Here is a 25,908-nt window from a genome sequence, read left to right as displayed (position 1 = left end):
TGTTCCTGTATAAAGGGTGATACACAAGTTCTGGACTAGAATTTGAAATTGTTAGGGAAGGTGCAGATCAGCTTCTTTAAATCAAAATTATTTAACTCATTTGTAACTAACCATAATTTGACAAGACTTAATCGGATGCACGTAAAAGAAAGACTCAATATAAAATAAGAAGCAACAATAAAAGCAAAAGCTATCAAAAATTTTGCTGCTATCCCAAAATCCAATGACCCAAACGTACTTAACCAAACAAAATAGGTGACAACCACTATCGTGACATCTAACATAGAAACAACAAAACAAATGTGTATACACCTCAACGTGAACTCGTATTTCTTGTTGCTAGCTAGTCGCTTGCTTAGAGATGAATGTCACATGTTTTGCTAGACGTTGCTATTTGATGTGAATTTCGCGCTTGCAGCCGCCATCATGAATTTGACATGAGCTACAACTGTGACATTTATGTTTTGTTTGCTTGTAGATTCAGATTCATCTTTTTGTCTATGTTTAGTTTCGTTCGAATTCAGAACTGTCTTTTGTTTGTTCTAGCAAAGTGATTTGGAATTATGATTCGTGTGAGACTTCACTATTTTGGGACATTTCATGCCGATACACTAAGCAGTTTCTTACTGAACATAAGCCTTTTAAATAGTTAATAAAGGCAGTTAAATAGGAAATATAATTAGAAGAGTAACTATTTCCAGAAAAAGAGACCGCGGGATTCCCTTTCATCCCAAACCACTTTTACTGGAAACATTACGAAACTAACCTTTGCTCTAATTCTGCAACTAAAAAGTCGTAGAACTAGGCGATTCCGTGTTACACGGGCAATAAAGATGATATCTAACGCGACCGTAGACGTTCACAGACGGTGTGAAAATGACGAAGTGAAAGTAGCCCTACGCAGTGACAATGTAATCTGTGGATCTCGCCGCATCTCGCTTTGAAGCGATAAATGTGCACGCGACGCAAAACGCACGGCCTCTTGCGTAATTGTGACTAAATTATATTGATTTGTGTTGATTTTGATTGGTTACTTAGGTGTAACAAATATGGTAAAATTTTGATGAAAACACGTAAATAATTAAAAAACAAATTCTTTACATAAATCGGTTAAAACAACAAATAACGTCTCATCATCCTCCGAGCCTTTTCCCAATCATGTTGGGGTCGGCTTCCAGTCTAACCGGATTCAGCTGAGTACCAGTGCTTTACAAGAAGCGACTGCCTATCTGACCTCCTCAACCCAGTTTCCCGGGCAACCCGATACCCCTTGGTTAGACTGGTGTCAGACTTACTGGCTTCTGACTACCCGTAACGACTGCCAAGGATATTCAATGACAGCCGGGACCTACAGTTTAACGTGCCATCCGAAACACAGTCCATGGTGTCTAAGATATACAACAAATAACGTCTAATTCTTGGATCTATATCCACTGTAATAAATTTATAGCTTATTAACTCTCACTATTTTAGCCGCCCCCATTAAAACCTTGATTATATCATTAAACATTATATCGATCATCAATAGCGTATTGTTTCTGACAACTCATGTATCGGTACAGTATCGATTCCCTAATCGATTATGTCGACCTTGTTCTTTGAAGTTGATTGTTTTGAGATCGCAATCAATCATTGCTTGATTTTTAGGTCAGAGTTTATGTTTTATTTTGATAATTAAAGATTTCTTGTAATCTAAATTAACCTTAGCCAACTTTGGTGTAGTGAGATCGTGTGTAATACATATTTTACGTGAGTTGTTAAAAGTGAAATATGTCACTCAAAAACAAATTCAGTAGCACAGATGAAAAGATTACAGAATTGATTTATATACCTCACAATCTTTCTAGGAATATTTGCTAATCTTGATCCTTCTGTCAAAAAAACACACTCAAATCCTAGCAACGTATTCAAAAATTTGCAGAATAACATCATAAGCGATAATTTATGATAATTACGAAATACCTTACATACTTTGGTTAATTAATACCTATTTCAACACTTCATCATCCTCCGAGCCTTTTCCCAATCATGTTGGGGTCGGCTTCCAGTCTAACCGGATTCAGCTGAGTACCAGTGCTTTACAAGAAGCGACTGCCTATCTGACCTCCTCAACCCAGTAACCCGGGCAACCCGATACCCCTTGGTTAGACTGGTGTCAGACTTACTGGCTTCTGACTACCCGTAACGACTGCCAAGGATGTTCACTGACAGCCGGGACCTACAGTTTAACGTGCCATCCGAAACACAGTCCATGGTGTCTAAGATATACTTAGAAAGTACATACAAACTTAGAAAAGTTGCATTGGTACTTGCCTGACCTGGGATCGAACCCGCGCCCTCATACTTGAGAGGTTGGTCCTTTACCCACTAGGCCACCACGACTTTTTCAACACTTATTCGCATTTTATTACAAGTTTATACATATGACATTTATACTGTGTCGTAAGTGGCTAGTCTTGGTACTTAGCTTGTTTGAGCTATAGGCTACGTCTAAATACTTGATACTAATGGATGGACTTTGTAAATGTTTTGAGATGAATAAGGCTTAGATGCGCAGTTGAAGGCTTAGGAATGTTGCTCAAACTAGTGGTCGAGGAAACAAGATTTTTTAATTAAATATAGACTCGTTACTCATTATTTTTGATGCTTCACTTCAATTTACATCAAAAGTATGAATACAATATATATATTTTTTAAATAATTCTTAAATATGAATAATATCTGCAGTCATCAATACTCTTTGGTCTATTTTAAAATCGTTTTCAACTTTACCGATACACGATTGATTGACAGTCAAACTAAACTTCAAAAACATGTTTCGGAACATACAACAATTAGTGATATGTAACTTTTAATAGCTAGATAAATTATCTAAGTAATGAAATGGCTGTGAGATTATCAAAATGCAACATTATCATGCTACATAGAGCCTGGGGCGAGATCTAAACTTTTGTAAATGGAGGCCTTGAACGACCTTGTGTATAAATGCATTAATATAGTAAAGCGGAGAGCGATTTAAAAAAAAACAAGCTAGATATTAAAAGTGAATAAATTAATAAAGAAAAAATCCTAGAAGGCAAAACAGATTAAAACAGATTATACAATGACAACATATGAGATCATAGCCATAGTAATGATGAATCTTAATCATAATAAAACGAAGATTTTAATTAAAAAATGGTTTTAAATGACAACGGAACTACATTTATAAACTCTTAGGCAGACTTTTTAAGATACTCCTAATCTTGAACGCATTAATTAATCTTAATGACTTTATAGCTAAGTTATTGAATTTCTAGAATTCAATTTAATTTTGGAATAATTGAATCACTAATTGAAAAACGAAACTATATTTTTAATATCATAATTGTCGAGTATGCTGTCATCATCGGAAATGACTTGGCCATGTAATCTTAATGTGTCGATTATTCCATTAAAGACACCAAATTAAACTATTTCATTCTTATTTATAGATTCACAGTCTTTAACTACATAATTTTTGAATCTCGCACAGATTTGCACGTAGTTTTGTTTTCTGTACTATTTTTAGACCTTCATATTTTATAAGATGACATTCTACGTTCACTTTAGATGATCGTGATAGGTCATTTTTGGATTTTGCGGCTTTATCATCTACTTTTCCATTACATTGCAATACTGCTTCAGAAAGTGCAATGCTCAAATTCTAGGTTGTCTACCTGAAGTAATCGAATATTTTCGGGACTATTTAGTTCTTTAACCTTTTCTACACTTTTTATATAAGGTACTATTACTACCTCTTCTAAGTTTTTTAAGGCACCATTATACCATCTACATATATTATTTCCTTAAAAAGTATGTTGCCCCACTTAAAGATCAGCACTACTTACAATTGTTCTATTTTTTATATCTATTATGGTACAGTTCTATTTCTTTTTAACCACTTAAATTACATTCACTTCACAACAGACAATTTTGTTGGGAACATCACGAGACGCATCTGACGAAACGCCAGTGGTTGAGCCCTCTGCTTCACTCGTTCGACCTTTTACCTCAAACATTTTAAGTTCGATGCCTTTAGACACTAATTTGCCGATTGCAGTACGTCAGTCTAAATTAAGAGCTAATTGCATGTTAAATGCTAAATCTATTGACTTAGGTAACTTGGATTTTACTACCTCGAGGTTATGCTGATATTTGTACACTCGTACAAGTCTGCCGTTTGTGCTAAGGACTTTGTTAAATATTGCGATTCTATGAATATTTAAAATTTTACATTGACATTAATTGAGACTACTTATTAATCTTATTTTTATTTTTTATTATAATTTATTGTACCAAATAAAAATCATCTTTTCTTTTGTTTTCAGGTAAATAATACATCAATTAATAACCAATACCGAAGCAGTCCATGCAGTCACGTATGTACAAATAAGTTTACACTATTGCATATGCAAGAAAGAATATTACGAAGTCCTTTTTTTACTATTACCTACTAAATATTAATTTATGTATGTTAAAACTACCGTAGCATTTAATAACAACCTTTTTACCTCCGTGTTCAAACCGTCGTGTAAATAAATATCTTAAAGAACACCAGTAACGATACTTACATGACAAAAACTGTCTGTAGACAGTAAGCAAACGCAAATCTGAGTCAAAAATGTCGTGCAGCCGACATCCTGGTACCAATGGATCAGTAGGTGTGACGAAGGCCGACCAGTGAAGTTAATGCTTCATCTCGAATGCCAAGTTGTTGGTGTAGTGAAATTGATGATAATATATACTAATATTATAAAACTGAAGAGTTTGTTTGTTTGTTTGAACGCGCTAATCTCAGGAACTACTAGTCCGATTTGAAAAATTCTTTCAGTGTTAGATAGCCCATTTATCGAGGAAGGCTATAGGCTACTTTTTATCCGGGTTCGTGCAGAGGTTTCCACGGGATGCGGGTGAAACCGCTGGCATTTTGAGATAAAGAAGGTTTTATTTAATTGGTGTGTTAATGATGTAGAAAACTTACCTAGTCATGCATATGTTATAAGTAAAGAATCCAAACTGTATGAGATGCCTTATAGAGATGCCAATTGGGATTTATTTCATGAGACTATTTTCAAATTACGTAAAATACTATTTGCATATAAATAACACTGGTAGTAGAGTAGTAAACTTTTTGCAACATTAAAAGATGAATCTGTTCTACTAACTCAAACGTGACAAGTAGTAGTCTCAATAAAAACAAGCCACAAGAAGAAGAACACAAATTGACAAAAACTTATTTGCATCTAATTTGGACACAATGTGTCATCTATCATCAACAATCATTGTAGAGGATTTAAATGTACCTAGACCTGTATCTTTCAATCAGTTGGTTTTTATACATAATGTTACTGACGCCATACTCGATAAAGATGTTACAACAGAACGTGTAAGTAAAAAATATTCAAATGAAGTATAATGTCCTGAGCATTTCACGTTGATTGATAGCGCCATCTACCCGTTACTCATGAATAATTGGCAGAAATCCATCGTTGGAGCTCAGAACTTGGCAATGTATAACAAACATGGTAATGCAGACTAGTATTTTGTTGTTTAGGACTTGATTCTCTTGTAATAGCGGATGAAAAGGAATTTGATGATGCAAGACAACGTAGCAAGCTGTAGGTATATCAAGTTCTTATAGATCTTATTGAAATTAAAGAACGTCACCAAAAGTACATTAAAATTCCAGCGTTTTTTCAAATAATAATTACATGCTACGAGTATTATTACTGATATATAGCATGACAATATAACAATAACATTTAAAATAAAAAATGAAGATGACGAAAATTCTGTCAATCTTCCAACTAAACACTAATGGCCTTACTACAAAAACTTTAACAACTGTTTTACACTTGTCTAAAAAAATGTGTCTCCAAAATGAACCTTATGTAATTTGACATTTTTTTAGACAAGTCTTAAACTGACGTTAGAAAGTTTTTGTGGTAAGACGGTCCGTCTTACCACAAAAACTTTTTACACTTGTCTAAAAAAATGTCAAATATAATAAATATAAAGTTTTTAATTAAGTCATCAGACGACCCAAATCCTTTGAATAGTTCAAGAGAACTTTAGCTTGATAAATAAGATAGATGCTAAAGTGCTATCAATCTTACCACAAAAGAGTGATTAGTTTAATAACCTGATTTTAATTCCCCATACATCATGAATCGATCAGTCAAAACACTAGGACTAGTAAATCATAGCATCTGGGTGCAGTACATATAATTTATGCTTGCTCTGAACTTTAGTACTAAAATGTACGAAATGCTAGTTCGACTGTTTAGTAAGAACAATGAATTTATTGAAGCTTAGGCCATAGAATCATTTTGTTTAATGTCAGAATCGATGAATAATGCTATGACGAAGAGAATTTGTGTCGAAATCTCATAATTTGGTGTAGAAATGCCAAAATATAGGGATCAATTTCTTTCTACTAGTGTTTTTAGTTATTATTAGTCAGACATCATAATTTACATAAACAGGCCATTAATAAACTCATAAACTCGCAATCTTCTCTGACCACAGAATTCACATAGAAACCGGTATAAAAAAACTTTCTAACAGTTTTAACATATAAAGGCCAAATAACAATTCGGCCCTCAGTACTTTTCTTGGAATAATTCATTTTAAATTGACAGTTGATAACATAGTAGAACTATTATTAAGGGCTTTTTCTCATAATGTAGTAGCCATTCAAAATAAAATTAAACAGAACATGATACTGCTGGCTAAATACTGTGTACGTACATATTTAGTTAAATAAGCCGATTCTGAAACTTTTAAAGTAAATAACTTAATTTTTAACAGACACTGAACTGGTTAATATATTCCACACAATCCAATAAAAGAAACCTTGATCAAGTAAGTACGAATAGAAGTAAAAGTATTTCTCTGGCAAACCTTAAACAGGAAGGCTTAGATACCTCAGTCCAAGGTAATTTAGCAATAGCCTACAGCGTGCCACAGCAAGTACCTAGCTTTGTACTAGATCAGTTATGTCTTACAAAACGGCTAGAAACCTAGCAATAATGATCACGTTAAGTAATACTGAGGTATGTTCAATAGTGTTAATCTAACATTGAGGCGTGAAGATTGTGATATAATTCCATTATGTATTAATGAAAATGAAATTTGTTAAGCTAGTGTTAGCTTAGATAAGCAACATAAAATTGTAGATAAAACTATAAATATTTTTTTCGTTTACTACAAGCCAGATCTAAAAATAGCAAACGTTTAAGTAAAAGCAGTAGATAATGATGATGAAGATAGTTTGACAAATGAAATGGAAGCAAAAGAAAGTGGAATTACTGACATTGATCCCATTAAAAGTATTACAGATGATAAACAGAGCGTTGTTAATGCTACGGATAATGATAAAAAGAAAGTGATTCATAGTGCTGTAATCAATTGATTTTACGCATGATAAATAATCGATTGTCGATATTCCGATGCCAATACGGAAAGCCTCACAGCGGAAGCGTTTATTGTTAACAGGCCTATTCAAAAGATCACACCCAATTTTCAATCTTTGTCAGTTGTGATAGAGTTGTAATTTGCATCGAATTCTTAATTTGTTTTCACTTAAAGTCAATGAATGGAAGAAAATTCTTACAATGGTTCGTTTGGCATCATAAATTATGAGTAGTTTACTTTTTAAGTAAATAAACATGATTTATTTGCACATTTACGTTTGCAGTAAATTAATTTTTACTATGGAAGTGTTTTCAATATTGAAGTAGTTTTTATTATATTAACCTTCTGTCAGGTGTAGAACCTACTTCGGTGTTATTCCACGATCACTTACCTACGTCAAGTCGAACACATTACCATACACGAACAAAATGACAGCAGCAGTCGACATTTCAATAACTATTTCAACTTTACTTACAGGAAACTGTGTTTTATTCTTACATCAACTTGAATTAGTGTGTGTACATATGTTACTAAACATACAATTTCCTTTCAACTTTAATCCAAATGTGAACGTGCATCGTAGAACATATTCGTGCGCATCTTGTTCGGATCAATTGACCCGGTTTTGAAGGCGAAGCGACAGAGCTGCACATCCGATCACCTCGGTCCTTGGCACAGAACGAAAAACTTCCATGGATCACATCACAAGCCCTATTGTTGTTTAATAGACAATGTTGACCTACAACGAACATCTTTATGATGCGTAAGAGTGGATTTGTGGAGGGCATTCGATAGAATGGTTCGGAATGCTAATATCGAATTTGCATTGTGAAGGATTATTTTGTTTGGGAATTTACTGAAGTTTGCTGGTGGTATGTGGACAGTGAATAAGTATGTAAATGCTGGTAATAAAGAGTTAGACATGGATTTTTGCTAGACTTTCCCACATTAGTTAATGAAGAAATCAAGCATACTGCAGATAACCTATAGACAGCTACAGCTAATCCAGCTTATGAAAATCATTAAAATATTCGCATACAGTTTGATATCAGATTTGAGAGTTAGTCAAATATGCTAATTAAACTAAACTACTGGTATCTAATTAAGCCGTCGAAAGGCGGATAGATCATTCTGATAATTCGCAGTTATTAAATTAATTTATAGAAGACTTTCTCCTACTAAATTGATGTTAAACGGCTTGTAGACATGAAATAAAATCTGCTCTAAGATATAATGTATTCATTATGGTGCCCCTGCGGCGGTGTCCATAACTTGTTTACACTTGTTAGCAAGAAGAAAGCTATTGTTAACAAAACCTCTTTTATATGTTGTCAGTTTAGTATCTTTTGAATTTCTAACAGACTTTCTATCGTCACTTTTTATGACTACATTTATCTGTCTGCTTCTTCTTCTTTTGTTTCTATCATGTCTGGAATCGAGACTATGTTTCTTTATATCAACCTCTACTGTCTTAACTCCTTTCTCAGTCATTTTATTATATGACGTCACATTGTTATTGATGTTGGGTGTTATATAATTCCTATTATTGCTATTTCCGATGACACCTACAGAGTTCGTAGTTAACTCCTACAACACAATCGTTGTCTTAGTCACTAATTGTTTATAATGGGATGGGTAATAGCTCCCACTGATTGTTCCTACGTAAACAATACTCTTTTCGATCAATGCCATTTGATGCTCTCCAACATTTTTAAATTTTATCTAATTGTAATCTATCTGACCTTGTTTCCTTAATGAATAAGCCTTTTTTGGGCTATTTCCTACATGTCTTATGTTCTTTCTACTTCCTTTAATAGAACAAATCTACTACATGGGGACAAAATAATATACTAACCATTGTATTCATTCTGCGTTCAGAATGCTTAGTACCATAAAATTCACAATCATCCTTCTTTAAAGATATTGCATCTAAATCAAGGCATATTTTTGCAACAGGCACTATGAAAGGGACTCCGTTGTATTCAGCCATTTCTATGGTATTTAAAGACAAGCCACAAACATGGATTTTACACAAGAATCGAGAATAGCTATTGATATTACCATTCATGGTAAATGTTACTTTCAATACATATGTGTTAGCTATAAACTTAAGTCATTGTTACGTCATAATTTCAAAATATATTAGTTCTATTTTAGTTTAAAAGTTGAACTACTATTTCTGAGAATTGAGAATCCTAATTTTTATTTGTATTTAACGGCGGTCATTCACTTCAACAATATCAGTCTTTGTAAGCATGTTACTTCGTGTAGTTTTCCCATATCTGTTATAAAAGCGATAAATATTTCATCTGAGGACCATTCACTTCTAATATTTGATTATTTCTAGCCAGGTTTACTTAATTTAATTAACGCATTGACTTAATCAGTGTGTGTTTTATCGTATCCAATTAAATTGATTGATCAATCGTCATTGTTGATAACTTTAGTTAAACAGAAACCGTCTTACCACAAAAACTTTTAAACGTCAGTTTATGCCTTGTCTAAAAAAATGTCAAATTATGACGTTGACATACGGTTCATTTTGCAGCCAAAATTTTATTAGACAAGTGTAAAACAGGGGTTAAAGTTTTTGTAGTAAGGCCAAATTAATCCCATGATTCGAGTATCACAAAGTGAGTGGTGACCTCTAGTTTGTGTAAACAAAGTTATTAATAGTTACTTTAGCATTGTTTATGTTGCATTGTAAATGTTAATTAGTTGTTAAACTCAAATTAAATGCCAAGGATTGGGAGACGTTTCGGATTAACGATCATTGACTTTTTAATTTTTATGGATGTCTTTACAACAATTTATGTCATATACAGGTTTTAAAGGATTACAAGGCTGCCTTCTACAGGTCCTACCAATTACCTCTGCAGATTTAAAAAATCTCATTGAAGAACTTTTGAATAACCATAGTATAGTAAATATTACACTGTCAATAAAATGAGCAGAGTACCTACACGAAAAAAGAAAGTGTCAAGTCCATTAAGAAAGGTACAAAACATCATAAGGATTTGAGCAATATATCAGCAGCTCATAGAATGTAAACTATGTATAAGTAGGTAAATCCGGTACCCACCAATCAGCTTTTACTTTCAATGGAACTGCCGGCGTTGCTTCCGCGAACGAAAGTGCGAGGCAACAGCCGCTGATTTTTTATCGATATCGATGTTTTTTTTTCCTGCAATTGAATTACCTTTATTTTTTAAACATATTCTTTTATACTTCTCAATAGTGAGTTTCCAAAAAACTATAGAATGATTGCTCAGTAGTTGTATCTGGGGTTTAATGTAGAGCAAAACGTGAGATACTGTAGGTGTTTTATGTACGTCATATTAACCTCTGAAGTCCGATCCACATATAAAACTGCCACTTTTTGCCCGTCTAGTCACTTTAATCAAAGATGTACTAAAACAGATTACAATCAAAAGTAAAAACCATAGTTGAGTTACACATAATAATACGTTATAGGATAAAACTAATATTTTATACCAAGTTAGATAAGACAACTATGGTTTTTACACACAAAAACCTACTCCGTCTACAGCTTCAAAACCTTTTCTATAAATAATTGATCACGATATTTTTTTACATGAAATCGAATTCAGTTCCGCGTTTAGTTTGGTCAGGTTAAAAAAAGCGTGGTTACTATGTATTTTGCGTGGAGCATGACCTAACTTATTATAGAATAAAACTAATAGAAACTGCGATATTTTTTTTTATCTTAAAAAAATAATAACTTTTCGAAATAAATAACGCTTTTTTTACACGAAGAACACAATCATAGCACCGCAGTATAGTCACGTGAAAAATAATGACTAAAAACATCGATAAAATCACAATCTGATTAGACACATCACTATCAGTTTATCATCGGGTATGCTGATCAATGACAGCAAAACTTTCTTCTTCAAACACTTCACGTTCATAAGAAGTTCTTTAAAAAATCTTCCTATACACATACATACCTGAGTATTTAACAATTTCACTTCTTACCTATTTAATTGATATGAAAACTGGTTTAACTAGGAAATCGATTGCCTGTGATCAATGTACCTGCACTATGATCTTTAATCTTATGTACCCATATTGCAGCTTTATGATTCCAGCTAATATTAAAAAAGGCTATTTTGACTAATCGTGTCGATATTATTTTTATACAGTCGGTAAAGCCCCATTTCCAACTGTTGTTTTTAAAGTAAAAAAAATACTACTAAGCTAGGATTATACCTCTTATATTATGATCTTTAATCTTCACGGTCTATTTTCCCAGTTAATAAATGAGGAACATTTCAATCAAAACTCCTCTCAATGATATCTTATTGTAGCTGAGAGGAGCTGTTTAGGACATCCATAATCACACAAAACACTGATATACGATTTCTTTCTTAACAATAAATAATTATTGAAAGCAACTAAACACATTGATATGTTAATAGTTTAGAACAAATGCTTTTCTCCCATTTACATCAGTGCACATTGAAGCACAGTTCCGTCGCCACACCTTGGACCATGAACTTGCTGGATTGACCACTTTCCCGAAGCAATTGTTCTTGGAAAATAGGGAAAAGCCGAAGACTCAGATAGTTTTATTACAGGGAAAATGTTTAGTGGTGCCGGTACAAGTAGAAATGGATTCGTAACGAGATACGTTTCTAGATACTGTAGAATAGATTTTATTTATGTTTGAAAACTTAAAACATTATCATTTATGCGAAATTGAATCTCTACTTTTACAGCAAAGCTTCTTCCTATATCAGACGCAAAATATGTCTAAATTCGATACACGTGGAAACACTTTATCTAATACACTATAACTAGAGATAACACAAATATATACTCATTAACTCACCATAATCACAAGTTCATGCATTGACCCCGAGTACAAAGAATCATTCTGAATCACTAAACATAAAAAATACATTAAGCGATGCCAATTTTTTACGCCCTCCGAATTTGTCACGGCTTCATGAAATTATCACCTCTTTCGAGCTTTTCATCATCATTGTCAGCCTTTATTTGTTCACTGATTATTTTAATCATTATTTTGTCATCTGCCTGTAATTTTATCTTCATGATACATCATTTATTTATTTGTTTGTGATTATCTTTTAAGTACAAAAGAACGTTAAAAGTATAGGTAACGTTAAATGTCTTGAGTTTCTCGTTAGCTCTAGTCAGTATTTTGTTGGGACTGTAAGATCAATTTTTGTTTGGATACCATATTAAAAGAGCATTTGCAACCCGATATACTAAAGATCTTCTATAATACAATACATGAATGATCATGTAAATAATAACTGACTACTGACTGCTACTGCAATTCTACGAATATCATATCAGTAACAAACAAACAGATAAATATTTCCAATTCCACCTCATAAAATAACACAAAATCAACGACACAACCATGCGTATGATTACAATATTATATCATAACCATACGAACAGTTCTCTAATCAAACTAGTGTATAATTAACATGGAATTCCTAACCCAACGTCAAGAACTCGTGACCAGCCGTAATGACGAAATAATACATAATTGAATTAGATAACGAAACAGTATCAGTACACGATAGCATTTCATTAAAACAATTGACATAACCTTGAGTGGAGTCACGAGTGTCCTTAATATAGATAATATAGAAATCTTTGGTATGTGTAGGTGTCCTAACCAAAATTGAAAGGTAAGAACTGTTACTGGTAAGTAGGTACTGTCTAATTCTATCTTGGTCACCAATGAATCAGTAAAGGTGAAGAAAATCTTCTTGAGGAAACCTAGGCATAAAAGTCTGAAATCGACAATCCTTGAGCCTAACAAGCCTTGAGCCTTGAGCAAACTCCTGCAGGTACAGTAGGCCATGTGGACAAAAAGCTTTGAATGATAAATAATTTTCAAGCTGTAATAGGCTCTTGCAAGGTTAAGCAAAGTGCTTCGAAAAAAAAATTTGATGGATAAAGTAGGTGGCCACATCATAGGTACTTGGTAAAGGGTAGAATTAAAGAGCACGACAACTTTACACGCCTGTTGCGATAAAAACAAAGCTATTTAGTTCATACTTATTAAGCCCAGTAAACACTAAGATGCAAGACTAGCTAATCAAATCATAGGGCGGTATACGAGAAATGACACAGTAGCGGGTGACGGGCCACGCGCATGCGCGCCAAGGTCGCCGCTCACCGCGACTCCTGCGCCGACTGGTCGACGACCGATCTGCTCAATATTGTGCATTAATTCAGTTAACACTTTATTATTTAATGAAGGGTCTAGAATGATCGATTAAATTGTTAAAATTCGTTGGTAATTTAAGGAGGTAGTTTAGTTACTATTTCTCTTTGTAAATAAGATAGTGATTTTTTTTTTTGTGACTTATATGGCATTCTAAACGAATTATGTTAATACGTCAATGATATGCAAAAATACATTCGGACTTTCAAAGTCGCACAATAAAAGTTATACCTTCAATATATTATAATAGACGCTATATCGTAAAACACTTTGACACATCATCGAATTGGACAGAAATGTAAAACAAAAGGTACTTTTTCCTCAAAACTCTCAATGCGACAAGGCACACCTCGAAATAAAATTTCGCTATAAAAATAATTTGAATACAAAATGTAACACACACACGTTGAATACATAAGTAGATATAAACTTCGGAATCCTCTGTATGCCTTTAAAAGGGTTTTTTAAAAGAATTCTTCCGAAGAGGTATATTTTTGCGTTCAATTGACCCGAAACACTCAATTTCTCGATAGCGTTAAATGCTATTGAATTTTATCCCCACATTTCTGTAGTAAGTTTTCTTCTTCACAAATAAATATCACTGACATACCTACTCATCATATCTTATAAACACTATAATTAAAAAGAGCCTAGTAACATTATTGTAGACACTTGACCCAATTATATTTTCTCAAACACGCTATGCAACAAAGGTCAGATGAAAATATACGTTTATATTGAAAAATAATATGGTGTTGAAGCACGTACGAGTCGTTTCGTGTCATTGTGATCAAATGAATTATCACCTTCAATTGTCATGGTAAATGTGTGTCAATATCGACAGAATGCATACTAAAAGGAATCGATAAAAATAAAAATCTCTTAAAAGTCTAATAATATAGAAATGGCAATATTAGAAGGTTAAGGTGAAAATACCAACAGGACTAATTTCTTAAGAGGTATGTTTCCTAAAACATCGAGACAAAAAACTTCAAATGCCCTAACGCTTGCATAAACTATCTCTATAGGTAATAGTTGACAGTTATGTTGTGTGTGAACAATTTAGCCTTCTATGTAACACAAAGTTAAACAGTTAGGAATCATTTCACACGCTTATAACTAACGTAAAGAAAGGAATTCCAAAACACATACCAACTCATACTGTACCATTTCTATTAACTTAAAAACCATAAAGCGTCCACTTTTCACTTTCCACATCAAATAATAGAATATAAATTCTTGATGCGAAACGACCGTGTACATTTTCTTCACCATCGTTCAAACCACCATCAGAGTTAATCGTTTCACCCATTGAATAGAAATCAACATACACATAATAACCCAAAGAATCGAATAGAAATTCCCGATCAGTAAACAAAGCCAGACCTTAGTGACGAACTTGAATACCAATGAAAATGTGGACATTCTGAGGGCAATGCCAAGGAACGGTTTTGAGAAAACGATATTCCGATAGTACGTTTACGAAATACAAATGAACGACAAATTCCTATGTCGTCATTATTCGATCTGACACATGAGAACCGAACCGGACTAGATTTGTTTACGAAACACATAAATATCGAGGAACTAATACATTAAAGAAGCTACTTAGTAGAGGCTTCAATCCTTGAAGCGGTGATACCAAGATTAACTTATGGAACATTTATAATGTATCTGCCAATAATATACTGGAAATTCACTATAATAGATGCAATTGTTGTGTGTTGTATAGATTAAGTCAAATAATTTGTATGTATGATCTAATCTGTATAATATTATTATATATTAAAAAAAAAACTTTGGAAATAAATATATTATTATTATATATTATTATTAATTCCTATGTACTTCAATGATAAAAACGCAATTCTAAGAAACCCACCCACAGTAAAAACCAATGTTATGAATGATGATATAGAAGCATGTAAATTATGTTTGTGGTTGCCAATGCCTATAAACAATACAAAGTTATTTATTAAAATTGCTTTTTTCACATTCAATGTTATTCTAAATTCGCTTGGCAAAGTTCCAGCTATGCAAAAATAATCGCATCAAAAAATATAGACCGTGTGTACTGCATATAAATCACGTCATTGTATACCAGCTTTGTTGCATCTTTTGAATTGTGTAGGCATTTTTGCTGCGAACCTAATTCTATCTTCTTTTGCGCACGTGACATTTTCAGAAAATATTCACTCAACATTTTATCACTCATGTCTTTATACGCATTTTTCTTTGTTTCCAGAATCGGTCTTTGCGGCTTTGATAACCCACACAGAGATCAAAAGACAGAAGAAGTCAGAAGACACATAGGACAAGTAAGTTATACACATTCATTTATAATTCTACGCACTCTCATTACCATTCCAGACAAATAACTCTTCTCAAACATACGCCTGTGCTAATATGGCAAATGATCCATAATGAGTACATAAATTCAAGCTAGATAAATATCTTAGATCTGTGATAGGTCAACGTAGAACTAATGCTAATGATGGAGACACGCATGACACTGATATACCGTCAACTGATGAGCGTTGACACCCACACTAAAATTGAGATGAGTTCACGACCAAATACGAATCACGAATTTATTTCAAAAATAAATTAATCACGAATTTATTTTTATTTCTGATTCTGTTATCAGCGCAGATCTTGTTTTTGTGGATATTCATATTGAAGGCACCATGATTGATAACAATCTATGCATTGATCACGAAGGAACGATGGTGATGTCAAATGCTAAGCTAGGACCGCCCACCACGATAATTTTCATTAACAATCAGGATACAAATGAAAACATCAAAATAAAAAATCCACATTACAAAGTCAAAATAGAGGGAATCACTGTCAATCATGAAACAACCCATCACGTTAGCAATGAAACAAAAAAATTGACAGACGATCAACAAGTTGCTGCAAGCAGAAACAATAGTTGTTCACAAGGAAGTGATGGAGAACATTCTAATATCGATATGCATAGTATAGCTATGGAAATATTAGACAATAGGATTGAAAATCCTGATACAAATGAGATGCGGCACCTAGCTGTCAAATTAAAGGTTACAGATACCGATAGGAACGAAAAACAAACAACTAGCCTTAAGTGTGTCTAGTTCTTTATCATTGACTGGGTTGTAGGTCATTAGAAGAGTACTGTTTTAAGCTTTTTCTTCTAATGAGTCCTCGTAAGTAAGTCGTAAGTAAGTAAATACCAATAGTGTATAAAAATGGCTCGTGCCAAAAAGATTTACTGATATAGTCGTGACTTTGGGCACGGTTTAAATGGGCAATCCTGTATTTTCACAAGGTATATCTATAATCGATTATAACCAAATCGGCCTAGAAGTAATTCAAATTGTATTTGCTCAACTGAATCCAATTTTATCGATCACCTTGGAAGTAAATTTGAACTCGATATAATCACCATGATTATTGTTGGTGCGATTGATTATACAGACGCACAAACATACAATTGTGATCGTAATAAACTTGAGTAAGGCTAGAAGCTTAATGAGACAAATGATCACCAGCTTTTATTACCCGTAGCTAACTTACGTTCTTGAAACAAAATAAGATTCTGTGAGGTCAGCCTGATCTGCCCATATCCGGCCTAATATTTAGATTAAAGCAGATTGATTCGTTACAGAGTTTCTTGATTTCAAAACAGACAAATTATAGTGAGACGAATTATTATGTGGTTGTTGGTGTGCTAACCTGTCACTAATCTTGCAAGCATTTGATCTTTAACCTCAGACATTAAAATTACAGGTGGTTTTTTAAACCGCAAAACATACAAAGTAAGAATAGGTATTGAATCTGTAGAATTAAATGTTAAATTAAATTTTGACATATTTTAATTACGTTATACCCAAGTCCAATTAAAATGTAAGACTTAAAATATGCTAGACATGACACAACAGGAATTCAAAAAATTCTCAAACATCATTCACCCTTCCACACAAATCGATATATAAAACCACTGGCTTCGAGTAAATTATCTACAGCTCACTGGTTCGAAGGAATTTGGTTCTACAGCGCGACAATTATGCGTTTCGTCAATACACATGCAACTTCCCACTACCGGTACAGCTGTAATGAAATGTTAATGTATTCCTCTGTTCAGTACTTGGATAGAGGAAACATTTTTAATGGAGGAAATGGGATCGAATGATTTGCGCATACTTCGGATAAATCATCGGATATAAATGCGCAGTGTGACGATTAAGCACTGAGTGAAGATGTTCACGTAACTTTTATAAGACCGTAGAGAATTGTAGGAGATAATAAAAATCTAATAATTTCAATTAGACATTAATAATTTTATAAACTTACGCTAATCAACTTCAACAAGTTAATTAAGTTCTAGACACTCAAAAAACTTGTGTTACTTCTTTAACATTCAATCATTCCTGACATATTTATTCCACTTGTAAATAATAAAATTTATATGACTCTAAATTGCGACAAAATGTAATAAACAAATGATGTATTTTGGTACTAAGCAGTCGTGATCTCAACATCCGTTAATAAAAATATTTACGTTATCATAGATACGAATAAGGAAACAATACTTAATGAAACACATGCACAAAATTCCACATGAAATAACAAAAAGAGTAAAAACATTAATAATTTTAAACAAAACATACTAGACGAGGAAGCGTCAGTCTCATTACTTATTCCACAAGATTTCTATCAGAACAAACGTAAACTTAGTTCGTGTATTAAACATTCGCTTTCAGTGTCTTTCCAAATGACAAGGCCATGCAAAGGTTACCTGTCATGGGTCTAAATTAAAATGAAGACATTAAAGTATCTAAATATATTTTCATTAAGATTCCTTCATTAAAATGCATTAATTTATTATCTAGGTATCTTGTATTGTTAATATTTTTCGCTTGTTCTACATTTTTGTGTCTCTGTCTAAAATGCTTGTTAATAACCATACCTACATAATATGTAGTGTACTTTATATGATTATTATTAACAATACCTTAGTTGCTTGAATGGTTACTTTCATATTTTCTTTACCAACTGCTTCAAAGTGTTATAAGAAAAGTAACTATAAGTCATAACTTGCGTTGATGGCTATCAACATCACTGTTCTCACGTTGTCTTCAACATCATTAGACATGCACACTAAAAAGAATAAGACATTATTAATAGTTCACCCACTGTTATCAAACAAAAAAACACCCATTGTAAAACATTACAAATCGTTTACAAAAACCCTATTCTCACACGTTTAAACTCTAATTGATTTTGATATATTTTTTACTCCAAAATATGACCCATCTTCCGTGTATTTGATTAATTCACTTATTTATAACAATACATTGACATGCACTTTTGAGTTCGGTAAGGTCATGATGTCATAGGTCAGATTAGTATGTACTTGTTCTATTGTTGAACGCCTTTGTGGTGTCATAAATCATAATGAGATGAATGATGGAAGTAAGAAGTATGGCAAAGACAATGACCTTGCTGATGGTAGATAAGGGAATGAGTTGTGATGTCATAAAGTAACGGGCGATGACAGCACTGGTTTAAAATGTTTGTAAGGTTACTGTCCTTTAGCAGCCTTGGTCTCTCCAGTTGTAATTCCAGACAAACATGAAGTAACTGAGTACACGGGTCATAATCCCGTTACACCAAATAAGTCTTCATGTCCCTGGACAGATTTAAGCTTTTCTTTGATAGACTTAGCATCATAGAGACGACGATAGGTTTTTCAATTTCTACGTATCAAGTAATCCATATTCAGGTTCGGTACCTAATATCATATCAATATGATCAAGTTGTATACAACAATATGAACTGATCTGATGAGAAATTCCCATCTGCCACATACCAAGTCTTGCGCAAGAGACGATTACTTAAAGCTGTAATTAATTTATCAACATCATACTGCAATAGACAATTTACTTGCTAAGTATAACGATCACGACGATATCCAACGAAATAAGTAGTTAGTCCGAGTAATAACAACAAGCATTCTGACAGCCAAATCGAGGTCCTGAGTAAAATGCTAGATTGATTGCTACGTACTTTGAGGTATTTCTTGAGACACCAGGATCTATATATATAAGCTATTATATACTGATGCCTTGAGAGTTGCTGCCTGGTTAGATCCTGACAATCTTCACCAATTAAGCTTCGGAATGCAGTCGTAGTGTTATAAATACAATTTAAGCATACCATACATTCAATGGCACAGTTAGATCATTACATCAAGACACAGTTTGTACTTCCAATAGAACCTTGGTCTATACCACATTCACTTTCCATTCATGCTCTGCATTTGTCAGTGCTCAATTTTGAAGCATCCGACCGATATTATCTTTATATGCCAAGCTTACACATCCTTGCAATAAGGTTGCGACTATAGAAAAAGTCACAACTGGCATTCTGCCATAGGTACGTACTGCTAACGTAATAGGTTTTAATCAGCCAATGATCTAGCCTGCACGTGCACGGCCAAAGTTCATGTCAACTAAGATATTGAGTCCAACTGTAAATTAAATGATAAAGTCATCTGAGTACATTCCAGATGGAACTAAGGAGACCAAGTTTCTAATGATATTAATGATGTTCTGATAAGCTTAGCTGGGTCTAGGGTTAATAGTAACAAAACGTGCACTGATGAAGATGAAAATAACCGACGGAGAAGAAATAAAGCGAAAAAAATCATACTAGACAATTAGGAATTGAGAATAACCACAAAAGTAAACCAGATGATTATATTTAACCGCCAACTAAACCTTGATATCGTATTTAAAAACTCATAAAATTGCGTATTGCTCCATGTTATTTTAGCATTATTACTCCGACCACAGTTTCTTAATATTGCTCTAAATCTACGGATAATTTAAAAACAGAACATGAGAACGATCATTTGGTGTTTAGGTGCAAGGATTTTATGATGGTTAAAATATGTTTCTAAATGCAGATTTTTTTTGTTAACAGGGTGTCAAAATTAAAATGGACGACGCCGGTAACATACTCATCAGACGCTACTCCAAGAGTAACGTATTTGTGAAGAGTACGGCAGCCACCAGCAACGAAGAGACGGCTATCGGGCAGGACATAGTCAAACTACCTGGATATTCACTTGAACAGGAGAAAATATTTAAGGTGAGAGTTATAATAGTAGCAGATGTTAAGACATAGAACTAAGAAAGCTTTAACTTATTTTATAACTAGCTTCTGCCAGCGGTTTCACCCGCATCCCGTGGGAACTACTTCTCGTACCGGGATAAAAAGTATAAAGCCTTCCTCAATAAATGGACTATCTAACACTGAAAGATATTTTCAAATCGGACCAGTAGTTCCTGAGATTAGCGCGTTCAAACAAACAAACAATCAAATAAACAAACTCTTCAGCTTTATAATATTAGTATAGATAAGTGAGTTATTGCAAGCGACAGATACAGCAATAGATACATGCGGTCCAGATAGAAACAATGATGAAAACACGAAATAAGAAAATCATTTAGATAACAAAAGCAGACATTAAGCATCATAAACAAATACATAAACATATAATCCGAAACGCTTATTAAAACAAAGCCATTATCAAAGAATGTAAAAAACACCGTATGTGTAATATTTTAAGTGTTACAAATATGGTTTAACAATGTAATATAAAAACTTAAGCTTCAATGTCGAGTCAAAAAAATCGTAACTATGTAGTTAAAAAATGTTCACAAGTAAAGTTCAATTTTAACCTTTTAAGCAAAGTCGTTGTTAAGTACAAATCTATTTTAAGTAAACAAATGTAACAATTACTACCGTACCTACTTCTTGAGCTAACAAAAAACCTTGTACCGCAATAAGTTTTTATAATGCAAAATAAATAACATCATTAGCATGTCTTGCTTTGATAAACTTATAACCACAATTTGTACCAAGTCCAATAGGTGCATCTAATTGCAGGTTACCAGCTTATCCTTCCTCTTGCACCACGTTATTAACAAAATTATCGTCCAAAGAAAATAAACCACTATTCTAGTCTTTACTGCTATCAAAATATGAATTTTGGTATCTAATTTATGGGCAAGCAAGGTAAACTGGTTCGTTGTAAGCATACCAAGCAGGCGTCAGTAGTTATTTCCGTCAAGATAGATGCGTTTATGAAATAAGATGTCGTAACATTTGCCTATTAATTTCATGGTTGCCCACATAATGATCTAAATTGCTTGGAAGCCGATGAACGCTCGGATGTTCTGGAGAAATTACTTGTTTGGTAACTCAAACATCGATTTTTTCTATCATATTTTGTAAGAGTAAAAGTTCTATCGACCGATTAAAAATATTCACTCACGTCTTTCTGAACTCGATCACACACAATGGATGGCTATTGTTCGTCTGTTACTTCACCTGTTGCTGCTTCTGCCTCCGTAATTTCCTTATGTTCACCATTATTAAAGACAATAATCATCGTAGAAAAAAAATTAAGAGGCCGCAGCATTACTCTAATGCGCGTTGCGTTAGTGCATCAGTCATTTGTGGCGCATCACGACTGCACAGATTTTGTCCGAGCACGATTCACTCTGACCATGACATTGCCACGTAATTTCATTTTACCAACATTTTAATCTTACGAAATATTTTCCAAGCATGCACTTTGAAGACGAGTTATTGTTAATAAAACCTGTATGCATGCACACAGGATTTAGTAGAAGGTTGCCACTTTATTCGCGTGTATGTGATACATAAGGTGAATATTATTTAATTTAACATATGTAATCCGATAGGCTTGCGAAGTAGTAGATGGCTGTAACAAGAATACAATTCAACGAGTAAGGGCCATGACATTTGTGAACACGATACTAATGACAAAGCGAACGCAAATGTGAATATAATAACTAAGAACGACCACAAATTAGTCGGTTCAGCTGTTACTAAAGCTACTTTCATCGTAGCGCTAACCGACAGCATATAGGTACAAGATGTGGAACAAAACAATGGAGAATTCACTTCCTAGCATCCGAAAGATTCATTACTAATTCATACTCCATTACCTACAAGGTTTTACGTAAGTCTGTAGCGAACAATGAGAGAAGATAGCACCATTAAGCAAGGGAAGGAATGGGCATTGCCTCACTTATTTGTTTGGGTGTTATTTTATTTCCTTGGGAGTAACGAAAGCGAATTTGCAGAAAGTGAACCATTGTCCGTGACCAGCGCACTGCCGAAACAATGTGATGCTTCAATTAATGGCGGCTGTGAGAAATATTACACTTCTGATAATATTTTTAGGAGCGATGTAATACATTCGTAATAAAGATTAGGTTATTCGGTAAGATTTCAGAAGTTTTTTTTTTTTTTGTAAATTTGAATTGTGTTTAATTGTAAATCATACTCTTCAACATTCAGTTTACGTGGACAAAGCAAGTTATTACTCACGTGGGTTATTATTGATAATTGACTGGAGCTGCAACATTGCCACAAATATCTTCATAGGTCACTCATTAAGGCGTTCTACAGCAGTGGAAGTCATCATTAAAAATACTCCAATTTCCTCGAAACAATGCCGTCAAGTGTTGAAACTGGTGATCTCTGGGATTTTTTCTATGCGATCCGACTCGTTTTCCACACCGAATTCCCTCGTGACTAAATTAATATAAAACAATACTATCAGTAGTGTCAACTACAGTTTTTAAATGAAACTAAACTACTTACTTCGAATCTACAATAAAGTTGGAATTGTTGTGACATTAATTCTAAGCCACTTCACACATTCCTGCACTATTGTACTGACACTCAGCTATATGATCTATTTCAAAGATACAATTAACTTGCTGTGTTATGTAACATTATATATTCTTCATTTCCATCAAGCCTGTGAGAACGGAAGACTCAAACCATTTGTCTTAACAAAACATTTACGTCAAATCTTCCATTTGAATTTGGTACTTGCGCAAACCACTACAATTCATCACTTCCCAGAACACTCCCAATTATGTTTGTAGCTAGACGAGCTTGTGTTGCAACAATGGAATGTTACAGTTTTAATTAGAATTCTCAAAATGCATCAATATAAGTTGGAGCAGTCTTTTTTGAGTCACCGTCATATGATTTACGAATTACGTCGGCGAAGTTTTTAAAGATAACATCTATATAGTGTAGTGGTCCGGGCAGATGGACGGACAACTCGACAACTGCTTGCACTGGTTATGTAACAACTTTATAAGCCTCATTCAATTTCGTCGATGCATCTGACTCGGCGTTTTTGTTTGTCTCTCAGAGTTCCTCGGTTAAATGGGAAATCTTTAGGAATATTTTAGATTATCATGATAGATTTGGATCACGTCGTGCTGGGATTTTTGGTTTTGTGACTTTGCTGTTCAAAAGAAATTATGAAATTGGTGAAAATGTTTTGGAAATTGGACAATAGAAAATTATGAAATCAGGCGTTACTTTGCGGAAATTCATGATATAGATTCCGCTATTGTTCCGCGGAATTAACGCTACATATTTTTCCTGACATCTATTATAGTTTATTATTTTTTTAAGCAAAATCGCAGCCTCAAACAATTTTTTAAACATACATTTCTGTTTTACTAACCAATTATATCATCATTTCGGCCTACATCAGTTCAACACTCGCGCTTGACGTTTTCTCTGTAAAGATGGGCCCTACATGACGTCGGCGTAATTTCTGTTTGATCGAGCGATTGTCTTTTCATTATCGAACGATGGCTTGTTATGTAATATTAATTCGATAAGATCTCCTAATTTAGACGCATTCAATCGATGGTCCGACAATTTGTTTTAGATCATCGCTCGTGTTAATTAAGATAAAAAAATGTACACGTTATTTGTAACTGTCTGTTATAAGTTTGTTTGTTATTACTTGATTGGTAGTATCGTCATCTTTAATATTATTGCTATTATGATTCATGTTAGGTGTTAGTACTTAATCATTGTTATTTAATTTTGTATTTGTTTTATCATAACGTGTTTTAAACATAATCAAATTAGTGTCCATAGTTAGCTTCTCTTCCTTATTTTATATTAGACAATCTAGAACACTCAAAGTCTTGGGCTCAGTATCTAAAGTTTAAAAAGCATACTTAACATTATCGGAAAAGCCTACAGGTGTTTTAGCCGCTCTACTTTTATGGGCGATAGGAATTAAATCTTCTCGCATCCCAACTTACCGAGACCATATTGAAGCGGCTACCTTAACATATTTGTTTAGTTTATAATCTAATTTTCTATTCCTTTTCCAGTTATTCGACATGAAGAAGTTCCAATCCAACGTGAACCGTGAGCTTCGCCGTTCGTACCCTGACCGCAGGCGGCTGGAGACGCAGTGCCTCAGCGCTATTGCCTTCGTCAAGTCGGACAACGATCTCCTCGACTGCCCCATCTGGGTGCTCATCATCAACGTCGTTGCTATGGATATGCTCAAGTCCAAGCTTCCACCTGGTGAGTTTTCCATTTTTAAATAGTTTATATGATTAATTCATATTGGCTCTATTAGGCACTGTAATTTATAAATGAATTGCCCAGTACTCTTTTTTCACAGTCATTTGATAGATTTGTTCCTTGTATTTGACCAGTGCAGTTTTTATCACTGTTAATAATGCAGGTTTGTTAATTCGTCGCTTTAGGATAAAAGAACATCAAAACTCAATTCTAAGAAATGTTATAAAAATAGTTACACATAAAAAAGTGTACTTAAGCAAGCACAAAGTAACTTGTCCTTGCATTATTACGTTATGTTTTATTTTTGCTATTTACACATAATAACGGATTATTTTTAAACTTAGTTGTCTGTTGTCTGGATTTTTATGAACATAGGTTTAGCTTAGTCAGCTTGGATTTTTTTAAACTAAAAAAATCCTAGGTGGTACCTACTCTGTGGTTTTATGTAAAAGTGTCTGCAGCCTTTTATATCAGTCTTTCTCAAGTTTTGTCCCCATAGCAACACAATTCAGGTATAAATATCTTGAGACACATTTACAGTCGGTTGATTTTTTACCTCTCATAAGATTTTATACTGAAGTCGCAAAAACAAATAAAACCAATGCAAGTTTTAGGATTAGCGATAATATGCACTTTGGTGAATCACTTGGAGGGCAAAAAGTGAATTGTTTTGTTCGAAAAAAGACTTCACATTACTTTTTATTACAGCGAGACAAATTAGCAGATATTTAAAACGTTTTTACTACGAATTTAATTATCATTACTTATGACAAATGACGTGTTAATCTAACGCAAATCTG

At 33.6% G+C, this 25,908-nt stretch overlaps 1 protein-coding gene across 6 annotated transcripts in view; it reads left to right on the top strand.

Annotated features, from left to right (window-relative positions):
* Positions 1–25,908, top strand: part of LOC124630432 — a 148,727-nt gene that overhangs the window by 108,628 nt on the left and 14,191 nt on the right. For all 6 annotated transcript variants that reach the window (XR_006984429.1, XR_006984428.1, XM_047164354.1 and 3 more), the window contains exons 4-6: positions 15,915–15,987; positions 20,639–20,806; positions 24,910–25,108. Coding sequence is in view for 4 of the 6 variants with exons in the window: in XM_047164354.1 (XP_047020310.1) it covers positions 15,915–15,987; positions 20,639–20,806; positions 24,910–25,108 (440 nt within the window). In the remaining 2 variants the exon portion in view is untranslated. The remainder of the gene's footprint in view (positions 1–15,914; positions 15,988–20,638; positions 20,807–24,909; positions 25,109–25,908) is intronic.

Source organism: Helicoverpa zea, chromosome 1 (assembly GCF_022581195.2).
Source record: "Helicoverpa zea isolate HzStark_Cry1AcR chromosome 1, ilHelZeax1.1, whole genome shotgun sequence".
NCBI lineage: Eukaryota > Metazoa > Arthropoda > Insecta > Lepidoptera > Noctuidae > Helicoverpa > Helicoverpa zea.
Note: the sequence above shows the minus strand (reverse complement) of the source record. Positions and strands in the feature narration are given on the sequence as shown.